At 32.3% G+C, this 11,768-nt stretch overlaps 1 protein-coding gene and 1 long non-coding RNA gene across 4 annotated transcripts; one reads left to right on the forward strand and one right to left on the reverse strand.

Annotated features, from left to right (window-relative positions):
* Positions 1-5,878: 5,878 nt before the first annotated feature.
* LOC116351435 lies at positions 5,879-6,751 on the forward strand. The gene is made up of 2 exons (XR_004202142.1): positions 5,879-6,117; positions 6,563-6,751. It is a non-coding gene; the product is annotated as an uncharacterized LOC116351435 (long non-coding RNA).
* Positions 6,752-10,104: 3,353 nt separating this feature from the next.
* Positions 10,105-11,703, reverse strand: LOC116351434. 3 transcript variants are annotated; one of them, XR_004202141.1, is made up of 4 exons: positions 11,177-11,703; positions 10,811-11,103; positions 10,394-10,673; positions 10,106-10,320 (listed from the first exon to the last, which is right to left on the reverse strand). XR_004202141.1 is itself a non-coding variant. In XM_031783530.1 (2 exons), the coding sequence occupies exons 1-2, from the start codon at positions 11,454-11,456 to the stop codon at positions 10,967-10,969; spliced, it is 417 nt and encodes a 138-aa protein (XP_031639390.1). In that variant the 5' UTR covers positions 11,457-11,641; the 3' UTR covers positions 10,821-10,966. The 3 variants fall into 3 exon arrangements, 1 of the variants encoding a protein (XP_031639390.1); XR_004202140.1 differs by having other exon boundaries at positions 10,105-10,673; positions 11,177-11,682; XM_031783530.1 differs by lacking the exons at positions 10,106-10,320; positions 10,394-10,673 and having other exon boundaries at positions 10,821-11,103; positions 11,177-11,641.
* Between the last annotated feature and the right edge of the window lie 65 nt (positions 11,704-11,768).

Here is an 11,768-nt window from a genome sequence, read left to right on the forward strand (position 1 = left end):
ATTATGCACAAAAAAATGGTAAAGAATTTTTTTTATTTTTCCAATTATTTAAAAAAAAATGGTGAATTTGTGTGGGAAAATCGACGTCAAATCGATTTTGATGCATTTTTTGCAGTGTACGACCGATCCGAAGGCATATTTGGCATGCACAAATTATGCACAAAAAAATGGCACAAAAATTTTTCCGATTTTTTGGCCATAGAAAAATGTTGAATTGCATCCAAAACCGAAATTCACCACAGAATATAAAGCTGAATAACTCATCAACCATTTATGTACAAATTCTAAAAATGCATGCACAAATTCGCACAAATTATGCACAAAAAAATGGTATAGGTTTCAATAAGATACTCAAAAGTGACTTGCTGGAGAGTGTAGGCCCTTCCAACAAGCAATGGACTTTTGGAAGGTCCTTTCGGTTTGTTCAATAAACTTTGTCGAAGTTTTTTTAACGAAAAGTCCCCTCCCTCTCAATTATGATGCGAGTGGAATGAAAAAAACGAGATAAAAACCCTTTGTAGCTTAGACTGCTAGGACTCCTTCTCGATTTTTCCACTATCCCCGTTAAAGTCTTTGGCGTGCACACCTTTGTTGTGACTCTGGTGCTGGCTAAAATTTCAATTTAAATGCATTTCAAAAATGCAAATTTTTGATATGAATCGTGGCGCCAAAATATAGCTTTTATTTTATTGCATTTTAATACTACAGAATGACGTTTTTTATATAAATTTATTATTCTAATTACAATAAATGTGATAATATTTTTCGTGATTATTCCGTGAGTTAATTGTATAATTTCTCTTAGTGGTGAAGCCATTTACCACCATTTACAATGTCATACTTTATCTAAAGCGTGTAAAACGACGTATATTAATTTGTTATTGAACAAGTTATTTTCTTTATATTCTAATACAAACTGAAAGTAATCACCAAATTTTCTAGATAACATTCTATACTGAGTTAATAAAGTGGCATTTATGGTTACGGCATTAATGATTTATGATATTTTTAATGAATTATCACATAAAACCTAGCTCTTATCTCATGGAGACCAATTTTTAACCAATCCGGTTTCCGCGACGATGACAAGCAACGTTGGCAGTAGCGCCATGGTGCGGTTGCCAGCAAAACTAAAAAATGGAACAAATTTCGATCGCCTGAATCAAAAATGGTACAAATTTGTGCCACCCAACATAAACAGTGACAACCATAATGAAGTTGCTGCGTTGACCAGCTGTCATTGTCGTCGTGCTTTGAGCGAAATATCAGAAGAATGTTATTAAAAGCTTTGTCTTTTTTATTTCTGGAAACGTGAGAAATCTAACGAAATTTTCTTCGTGATCTGTTCTCACTATTTTACGAATCTAAAAATCTATTCAACTATACTATTTGTTTCACTAACTTTGTCCACAAAAGCCTTTTGCCAAAAGGTTGTGGCTGCTCCATACATGCGCGACCATACGTCCTCAAGGGAAAATTTTAAGGGGGGGTAATTGAAAAAAATCGAGAGGGGTAAGCAAAAAAGTGAAGTGTATTTTGCGAAAAGTGTACTTTTTTCGTTTTTTTTTTTTTGCTCCTCACTTTTTCGGCGAAAATCCGTAGCAAATATAAAGAATTTTTCTTACATTGAAAACAAAAGTGAGGAGCAAAAAAAAAAAAAGGTCCTCACTTTTTTGGCGAAAATCCCTAGCAAATTGAAAGAATTCTTTGAAAATTTTGAAGGGGTAACACTTCGTCAGGGGGGAGGTAATCGGACCCCTCGGACCCCTGCTGAGGACGTATGTGCGCGACAAGAGCAAAAATACCCATCACTTTTACTAGCGCCATCCCATCGGTAGGATTTTGCACTAACCATTCTTAGGCGCTGTGTATAAAAAGGCCTTGATAGTTTTTTTGAAGTTGGGTCTCATGTTTGTTAAATCCTTTAGATGTTGAATTTTTATAAATTTATATATACCATATCAATTATTTTAAAGTCGAGCAGGCCAATTTCTGGAAATTTCAGCATCGCCGTCAAATAGTCTTGTATTCACTAATTTGATTGAACAAACAATTCAAAAATTATTAACCATTTCTTTATCTTTTGTTGACAGCAACATAACAAAATTTAAAGCACATTCACATCCACTGAACAATCTGTTCAAACAAAAGAAAACTACAACTAGAAGTGATAATTGGACACAAAAAAATTAAAACTAAAATTGTATAGCCACAATACCAAAGCAGTCCAATTAAATTGTATGCATTTAAACACATTTATTATTATATTACACTGCATCACATCAATATTTGTGATAGAAACATCGTTTTGTATGTAACAAACTGATTTCTTCTGAGCATAATAAGAAGAATAGAACACAAGAATTTGTCAAGTCGAAATGATGACATTTCATTTGTATGTACAGAGAATACGACCGAAGTGTACACAAATACCAAGGTGAATTTTTCGAATACATTGAAAACTTGACATGAAAGAAAGAGGGAAGTATCAATGTTTTCCCATTGAGAGTATAGGAGAGAGAGCGATAGATGCAAATGTTGGTGTATGTGGTCAAAATTACGCCGCTTATGTAAAATATGCGAATATATGTCTATGAAAATTGTTTCCTGTTTTTATGAAACGGCATTGCGTTGTATGATTTAATACTGAAATAGTGGCCACTATAGTAGACGAAATATTCGGATCCTACCGATTCAAATAACAACTTGGACATTACGTACTGTGTACGAATTATGCAAAAAAAATCGACTATCATTCTTTCACTATACAATTATATTCTATTCGAAAAGTCAATTGTTGATCATCAAATAGATGGCCTATTTCCATATCATTTTAATTCCTGTCCATGCTCTTTTTATCAAGCGGTGTAACATTTTTTTAATACGATAACATTTTAATACGAATATAGTCAATCAAATAAATTTAGTCGTACAAGAATGCGGCTAGTACTTAAAAATGATGAACAGGGATAAGTATTTATTTATAAAACAGCTAAATGTATTGGCAATTACGACTTTTCCTGAACACACAAACTGTGAATAATCCGGAAACAATAATCCGGAAACACATATATTTTGCTTAAAATTTGGTTTGATTATGGAAAATTCATTATCGTGTGGACTTACTTTAACCAAGAAACAGTAATACATTGTCATAAAGATTTTCATATTCGTAACAAATTAAATAGCTAAAGCAAGAAATTCAACCAATATGTGATTTTGTTCATGCATGACGTCCATATTATCTAACTATTAAAATCAAAAGTTTTTCATTTGAATGAGCTGCCAACACAAGCGATAATGATTTTTTAGTGCGTTTGTTAGTGAATCATTTAATTTACGATCAACTCGATTGCAGAGAAAAATATGAGAGAAATTTGCAATAAATCACAATGCACGTGTTTCACATTTATTCACAGAAAGTAAAGCATGAGCTGCGTTAAGCGTCTGATGATGAAATGGAAATGTTGAAGGAGAAATATAATGTATAACTATCAGATAGCATTCACATTGACTGGTGAATCAAATTAAATAAAATTGGAGTTTGTGTTTCGGCGAATTATACTAAGCATGGTTTCCAGATTAGTTTAACTATTTACTTGTGCCTCCATTCTATTTGGGCTTGATGATTTTGATCAGGTTCGTGCATTTGGTGAATACCAAAAACTGTTATCGTGTGCGCCATTCAATTTCATGTGAATCAGCTTTCTGCTTTGATTTTATGTTTGTTATATTTTCTTAAACTGATTCAATTTTTTATCTAATTTCACTTTTTTAGTTATTATTTTTTCAAATTGCTACAAAAATTTGTATAAAAAGACCATAGCCACAAACCACATACTTTTTGACGTCGTCCAGTTTTACTCATTTCATTTTATACCTCGTATAAGCTCATTATCGAAATTTTTGCATAATTATTTCAAAGTTTTTGTTGAGAAATTGGCTATTGGTTTACAATCGGATAGATCATCAACTGCACTAAAGCTGTAGCTTTTTAGCGTAACATAGCCGCTTTCAGCATTCCAATAACAAACATTTAATATTGAAGTAAACACTGATTGCTTTGTGACAAAATCGATTTTTTACTTGCATTTGTGCTTATTTCGTATATCACCATTATTTGTAACATTTTTTTAATCACATAACATCACTAAACTCAGTCGTAATTTGATTTTGTTGATTTTGCACCATGTCAATTAATTGGACAACACTAAAAATCAAAGTGCATTACAATCGATCGCATTTCAAACCATTTTTAATTTCACATATAATGTTCCTAATATATTGTTTACTGTCACTGTTTTAGTTTCGAATGAAAAAAAGTGAAGATGATTATTTAAACGGATACCAGTGTGTAGTTTCAGTATAACAAACGATTGACCAATGTGAATGCATAAATTACGTAGATAATGAAATAGAAAATCACGATTTACATACACTTGCAGCACGTCTGCGCAACTGTGAATAACACAGCACACTGTTTAATTGATTCAGTAGTTTGACTGCTGCTAGTTTCGCTTAATCACAAATTTTTCCTCGCACTTACAACGATGCTATTAACATTATAGTTGTAGTTGCTGAATTCACTCTCATGTTCATGCGTATATGTCTGTCTTCATTTAATTTAATCAAATCATGGCATCGGATGACATCTTAGTTGTTCGGAACACAGACCGATCGGACCACAAGACTGAAATAAAAAATATCATAATTGCAAAATTTATTTGGTTTGGTTCAGCTTGAAATGTAGATGGTTTCTGACAAAATGATTCAAGTTGCTCTTTATGCTTAAAATATGTAATTGCTTCTTGCCGTACGTTTAAGCCTAACATTATTCTAAAACGAATGAAAATTTCCTTTTTCATAGAAGTTTGTTAGTCGATTTATAGCAACGAATAATTTTCAAATTGAAGCATAATATTTTTCCTTGATTTTAATTATTTTTATCCACAGATCGGGAAATCTCAAGCATCACTAAAGGTCGTCATTTTGGTATTGCGTGAATCCCGATAGTTCATTCATTATCATAAGCAACGTGTTGTTGTTGTTCTCTAATATTTACGCTCTACTACAAAAAAATTATTTTGGTGTATTTCAATGATTTTTGGTGTTGCAAATAGGTAATTTATGCTCATAGGTAATTAGTCTTTTCTCTTGAGACTTTCGAATACTTACGAAATCAAGTAACTTAGCTATTTGATATGATTGAAGAAATAAAAAACAATACTGAGTCATGAGTATCTTGTCAAAAGCCATCTCTTGAAAATATTGTAAATACTATCGACACATTTTGATCGGCAAAACATACTTTCGTTTAATTGATTTCATAAAACGAATACATTAGTTAATTTGAATCGAAAGGTGTGAAGGGAAAGTAATAAAAACTATCAATATATGAGATCAACTGATGAGTTATCATGATGAATAATTCAATTCACCATTATGTCCGCTAGATGTCATAAGGATTTATCAGTGCATGATTTTGACACAAGAAATGTGTTCTGTTCATATTTAATGTAATTAATTTTAATTTTTCTTTATTTTCTACCTTTTCCCTAGTATTTTCCTGATTTTATATTATTAATTTAAAAAAAAAAAAAATAATTCAATTATTTTCACACATCGGGCATCTAACGGAAAAAATTTCACAGTGAACTGAACTACACCATGTTGATTGAGAGTGTATTTGAAATGTGAATATGAAAAGAGAGGGAAAATCTTAATGCGTTTTAAATGTTCAATAAGGTTTGCTGCGACTTAAAAGTACAACGTTCAAATAGTGCGTTCCTGCTTATGCTTATATACCTTCAAGCGCATGACATACATATAGTTGTCTCATTTCACCATTCGAACTGGTCCTACATTCACTTTTTATTCTTTGTATCGCATTAAACGAGTAAAGTCCCTGCTGATGTGAGGTTGTGTGTATATTGCTAAACTTTTAGCACAACAAATCTCACATTTTGTGAATAAAAAAAATAAAAAAAATAAAAAAAATAAAAAAAATTAAAAATCCTTTAAAAAAGTTGTAACACAAAAAAATCGAAAAATAGTAGTTTAAAAATCATACATAAAAAAACATCGTGTGTGTCTGTGTACTATTTTGAAGGGGAAAACGTACGTGCAATATTAAGATTATTACTTTTTAGATCGTTAAGTAAAATTAAGACACATTTTATTATTGGAGTAAAACCAGGTTTGACGTTATGGCAGCTTTAATTTTAAATGTTTTCGTGTGTATCGTGTAACACATTTTCAGCATGATTCATGCCATGAAGCTAATGACATATTTTTCTAACATTTTTTGTATCGGTGTATCTCACAATCTTTCCTTTGCATATCATACCGTAATGGTCATAATAAAATCTTAGCTGGACTCCAATAAATTATGCTTAAAACAACTAAAATGACCAGCTTATAGGCAAATTAATCGTTTGTTAAATTTCGAATATTTAATTGTTCTTTTTCAATTTTCTCTATAAATTTTTGGTGTGACTTCCGCCGCCGCTGTCATTTGGCTCGTTGATAAATTTTGTTGTGGATTTGGCGCGTGTGAAAGCAGCAAAATAAAAAAGGAAATCACAATGGCGTCACTTTATGTAGGCGATTTGCACGCGGATGTCACTGAAGCAATTCTTTTTGAAAAATTTTCGACGGCTGGACCAGTTTTGTCGATTCGCGTTTGTCGCGATGTTATTACTCGTCGTTCCCTTGGATATGCATATGTTAATTTCCAACAACCGGCTGATGGTGAGTGTAATCATTAGTTTATACTATGTCTCCCAAAATTGAAATGAAAATTCGCCCTGAGAAAAATCATCAGCGTATTAGCCAAGTAATCTATTCCGCCGTTGCAATATAATAATGGATAGCCATGTGGTGTGTTAATTTTTTACATTTTTTCATTCTTGAATAATACAAAAAAAAATATCTTTAAAAAAATTAAAATATAACATTTTAATTTCAAAACTTGATGTATTTTCAAAATATAGCATAAATATTCTGTATCGCAATTTCATAATATCGAACTTCAATGTAATCCTCCGTTTGTCATTCATTTTGAACACGTGTACTATTTCTTATGCCATTCGTTCTGCGCCCTATAAAGCAATATTCCGACGTTTTCTTTCGGTTAAAATATAGAGCCGCCATCTTTTATTTTCATATCGGTCTTATACGTGTGTGCTCACTCACTCACACTCACTACACACACAACACTGACGCATGATTCGGTATGAAAACTAGAAGTAAAGCAAATAACCATATGATTCATTCGTTGATTTTGTGTTTACAAAGACATCTGTTGTGAGCGAAAAACAAATTCCATATGGAATATTTTTCAATCATGTTTTTTTTTCAATCAACGAAATTATGAATTGCTATTGACGATTATTCATATCATGAGAAACACAATGAAACAACGGTTTTAAGATATGACAAAAATAAAAACAAGAATTGAACAACCGATCTGACTTTAAGTAATCTAAAATGCGATTACCAAGTAATCTAAAGCGCTTTAGAAGGAATGTTTATTTGAAACGATTATTATAAATTAAAGTGTTATTTCATAGCATAGTTTTATTTGTTTCTGCATTTTTCAAAAAATTTGTATCTTTTCAACATTCCTGGCTCGATCTTCTTTAGCTAGAATGACTAAAAATGACCCACCAAAATCAACAATAACATCTTATTCAGTTAGTCATTATTAATTGTCACAACATCTAACAATGAGTTTATCTAAAAATGTGCAACTAATCTGGTAAATTTAAATTTGTTTTTAAAAAACGACAAAACTTCTTTATCCGCAAAGTCCATCAAATATCAAAGATTTTGAAATAAAACACAGTTTGTTTTAAGTATATTGCACCTTTATGACTTTGCCAATTTAATTTCAAGAATTCTATTCAAATAAATAACAATAATTGAAACAATGGTTCGGATGCATTTCGACAATGTGTCATCCTCAGCGAGTACATTCAAACTAAGCAAAAGCATTTTTATTAAAGTTTCGTAAGGTAGAGAGTGGAATGAGAAATGTGACAAAATTATAACGAATACTAAAATGCTATTTGAAAAAACGTTTGACTGATTTAAATAGCGGTGATCTGATCGGAGCGTCCATCGTGTTCATTGACACGCTACGGTTCAAGTACATATAGATGCTCTCGTAAGCATCAAGTTTGTATGCATCATTTACTTGTTTTTTCAATTTGACGTTGTTCATGTCCCAGTTCATATGATTGTTCTCTAGTGCGTGTAGTGCTATAGCTGATTTTGTTGCTTGGTGTTTGTGTATGCTAGTCAAATGTTCTTTGAAACGTATCTCAACATTTCTCTTCGTTTGCCCAATGTATTTGTCTCCACACTCACTACATGTAATTTCATATATTCCCGATTTTTGTTTAAATTCCGATTTGTCTTTCAAACTCACCAACATATTTTGCAACTTGCTATTACTATTATGTACAATATCAAGATTGTGTGTTTTAAAGACCTTCTTTAATTTGTTTGTTATTTCGGGGATGTATGGCATAGTTATGCGTTTACGCTGTTCCTTTTCAACTGAAAGAGTTGTCAAGTTACGTTTGGAAACTTTCTTCGCATGCAATCAAATCAGGTTGTCCACCATCAGCTCTGAGTAACCATTCAAAAGGGCAGCGTATTTGAGTAACCATTCAAACATGCTATTTTCTCTATCTCCACACAGCTCCGTGTAAGTCCACGTTTTAACCACTTGAGTCTGATTTTTTTTTCAACCAACCATTGTGCGGTAATAAGTGGAAATAGCATCGGAAGTACCAACATTAAAATACACACTAACTTTCAAGGCTATCTCGTTATACGAAAAACTTCCAAACTCCTTTAACTATATGATTCGCTATATGAGCGCGCTTATTCTTTCAATATTATATATGTAAAGTCAATAAATTAATTTTATATGTCAAGCTTCAAGGATTTTTCATGGTAGAGGAAGATGATTAGGTTGATTACAATTGAATTATTGACAACAAAACATGAGTTAATTATATTGCTTTGTTCCTCACATCTAACCAAAGATGATGTATTGTGATATACTCACCGAACTCGTGTAAGAGTCTTACAGTAAGACGCTTGCAGACATTCGCAAAACTTACATTATCATTACGTCAATAATATTATTTCACTGTGGTTTATGTTCGAAATACGCTGCTACTGGTTTCAGTGAATTTTTTTGTTTTGATTTGGATGAAAACTTTGATTTCAATTTAGTTATGGTTCTTCATTGCTGCTATTATTTGATTATAACCAAATCAATCAATTAACGTTTAGTTTGTTTTTTAAATGCATAGTACAAATAATTTCGCGGGACACGCAAAATTCGATAGACTCATAGATTAAAATTCGTTACAATGTTATTTTAACTGGTAATAAATGTAGTATGATTTTTGAATACACATTATAAAGGTCTACCGTTCAAACTATCCTGAGCATTTTTAAATGTAAATGTGAAAAGTATTTAAATGAAAAGTAAAACGATTAATATAACCATTAACAAAAAGAGCGTAAGCAGATAAATAATCCATTGAACTGGTGCTCGTTGTCACTTTTCATGGCCATCTCATTTTAATCATCTCGAAAAAATTGTGATAACTGAAAGTACATATTTTACGTTTTTTCAATGAATTATCTCAATATCATATATTTAATCTGGCCGAGTAATGTGATAATCCTTTTAACTCATTGATGGTATATATTTCAACATTAAAATGTCCATACGTATATTGTGTAAGAGACTAAGTATACCTCAGCCTTAATATAAAATCAATGAAATCAAGGAAATTGTCTGAGATTTGGTAATATTTACTTGGAATTTTGTGCGATTACAAAGAAGCCGGATATCACACTCTCAAAGCTAGTTTTAATAAAAATTCAGATTTTATCATAATTTCGCTTCCGACCATTTGGAAGTTTGTTAACGGAACTAAAAAATTTTCATCGATAAGAGAACAAAAAGGCTGAAAATGGCAAAAGACACAATTCCGTTTGAAACTAGTTTATTCTTTGGAAACTAAACTACCAAAGCAACATCGGATAAAATAAAACAATATTTATTAATAAATATTTTGAACACATGTTTTGATATAGAATTGCCCTATTTTCATGCCAGAAATATTATTCTAATATTGAACTGAAATTATATATCTGTAGAGTACGGTGGGTCAATTTGTAGGGGGCCGAAAAACCTTCATGTGCACATCGCGATTCTGGTTCTATGGATCATTACAAGCATTTTAGCAGTGTTGAGTCACTATAGAGATGTTTATCCACCAAGTGAAATATCTATTAGATCAGTGAGGTTAGATGAGTAGCGAAAAACTATCGAAAAATTTGGGGGAATGAAATGGGTAATAACCTATTTTATTTCGATTTTAAATGATATGTGCCACCTTTATATTGAGTATGTTAAAATGATTCTGATATTTATTTAATTTTGAATCAGACCATATACTGAGCATAGATATTTATCCGGGATATTTTGTGAGTATCCGATAATTACCGCAACACTCCATGCATTATTGCTCCTTCTGAACGAAGTGTGTGCAAGACTTGAATCGACGTGTATGACTTAAACACAGTTCGTTTGAAGGAGTAATAATGCACAGATCGACGTTCAATTAGGGTGTTTCCCATATCTGTAAATAGAAAAATGGTATTTATTAATTTAAAGTAGGCAAAATTCTATGGTAGTTAATGGCATTTATACAACGAAGCGATTGATGTTAGCACTTCCCGAAGCAAAAAACTCTTTTCAAAATCTAATGATACTTACAATGGAAAAACGCTCCGTTTGTACTCCCGCACAGCCATCTCAACCAAATGGGACATGACTTTTTTTGTGCATAACTAACCCACATATTCGGAATAGCAGATATGTAACAAATGTTACTTATGATTTATTTTGTTTTATTGTATGGTATTGTGATGATTAGTTGGCTGCTATTCGAATTCGTCCACATATGTCCACGTCGTTATCGTCGTCGAAGACGGCGGCATCGGCGTTGATTTGATTCCAATATCGGTTGATTGCAGCAGGTATTGGAAGTCCAAGCAATGTCCATAGTCCTGTGTCCAATCAATCGAAAAAATGAATCTTTTTTTGCGATCATTCAATCACATTGTGTATCAATATCCTTACCTTTCAGTAGAATGTTCTTAGCAGCCACGACGTCACGATGCCAAGTCACGGTGCATTCGAGGTCTAATTGCCATTTTTTGTAGTAAGGTTTTACTCTTGACATTAGCTCCTCTTCTATTTCAAATGCTCCGTTCAATGTGCGTTGTAACTGTCGATATGTAGATGTATCTGTCTTGCCAAACTTAGACACAATTTTGGTTGGCAGCAGTGTTATGGCGTTGGGTATGCACCGACACATCTTAAATTTGGCTGATTTGGGTTGGTTTTGGAATCGGCACATACATCTTGCGTCTGTTTGAGATGTTCCCCATTCGTCCACCGGCACGACAATTATTTATTTATTTATTTATTACCAATCCTAAATTTATATTTTTTATTTATTACCAATCCTAAATTTATACCATTGTGTGAGTCTAGTGAACTAGACACATGCTGGCTATGTGCCCAATAAGGTATAAATTCCGCCCATGGTGCGACTTTCAAAAAGAGATACAATATAGGGGAGGGAGGGTATTTACGAGTTACTATAAATACCGATATTGGATCCGGAAAACCATGGCAAAACCGGTCTAATTCAGGAGAATTAGAGGAA

Source organism: Contarinia nasturtii, unplaced genomic scaffold (genome assembly GCF_009176525.2).
Source record: "Contarinia nasturtii isolate CC-2019 unplaced genomic scaffold, AAFC_CNas_1.1 Cnas_scaffold_5472, whole genome shotgun sequence".
NCBI classification, from domain to species: domain Eukaryota; kingdom Metazoa; phylum Arthropoda; class Insecta; order Diptera; family Cecidomyiidae; genus Contarinia; species Contarinia nasturtii.

Coding starts and splice junctions, on each gene's coding strand:
- LOC116351434 (XM_031783530.1), bottom strand. CDS start 11,456: ATGTGCCGATTCCAAAACCAACCCAAATCAGCCAAATTTAAGATGTGT. Junction 11,104..11,176: donor TAAGAACATTCTACTGAAAG/GTAAGGATATTG, acceptor GATTGGACACAG/GACTATGGACATTGCTTGGA.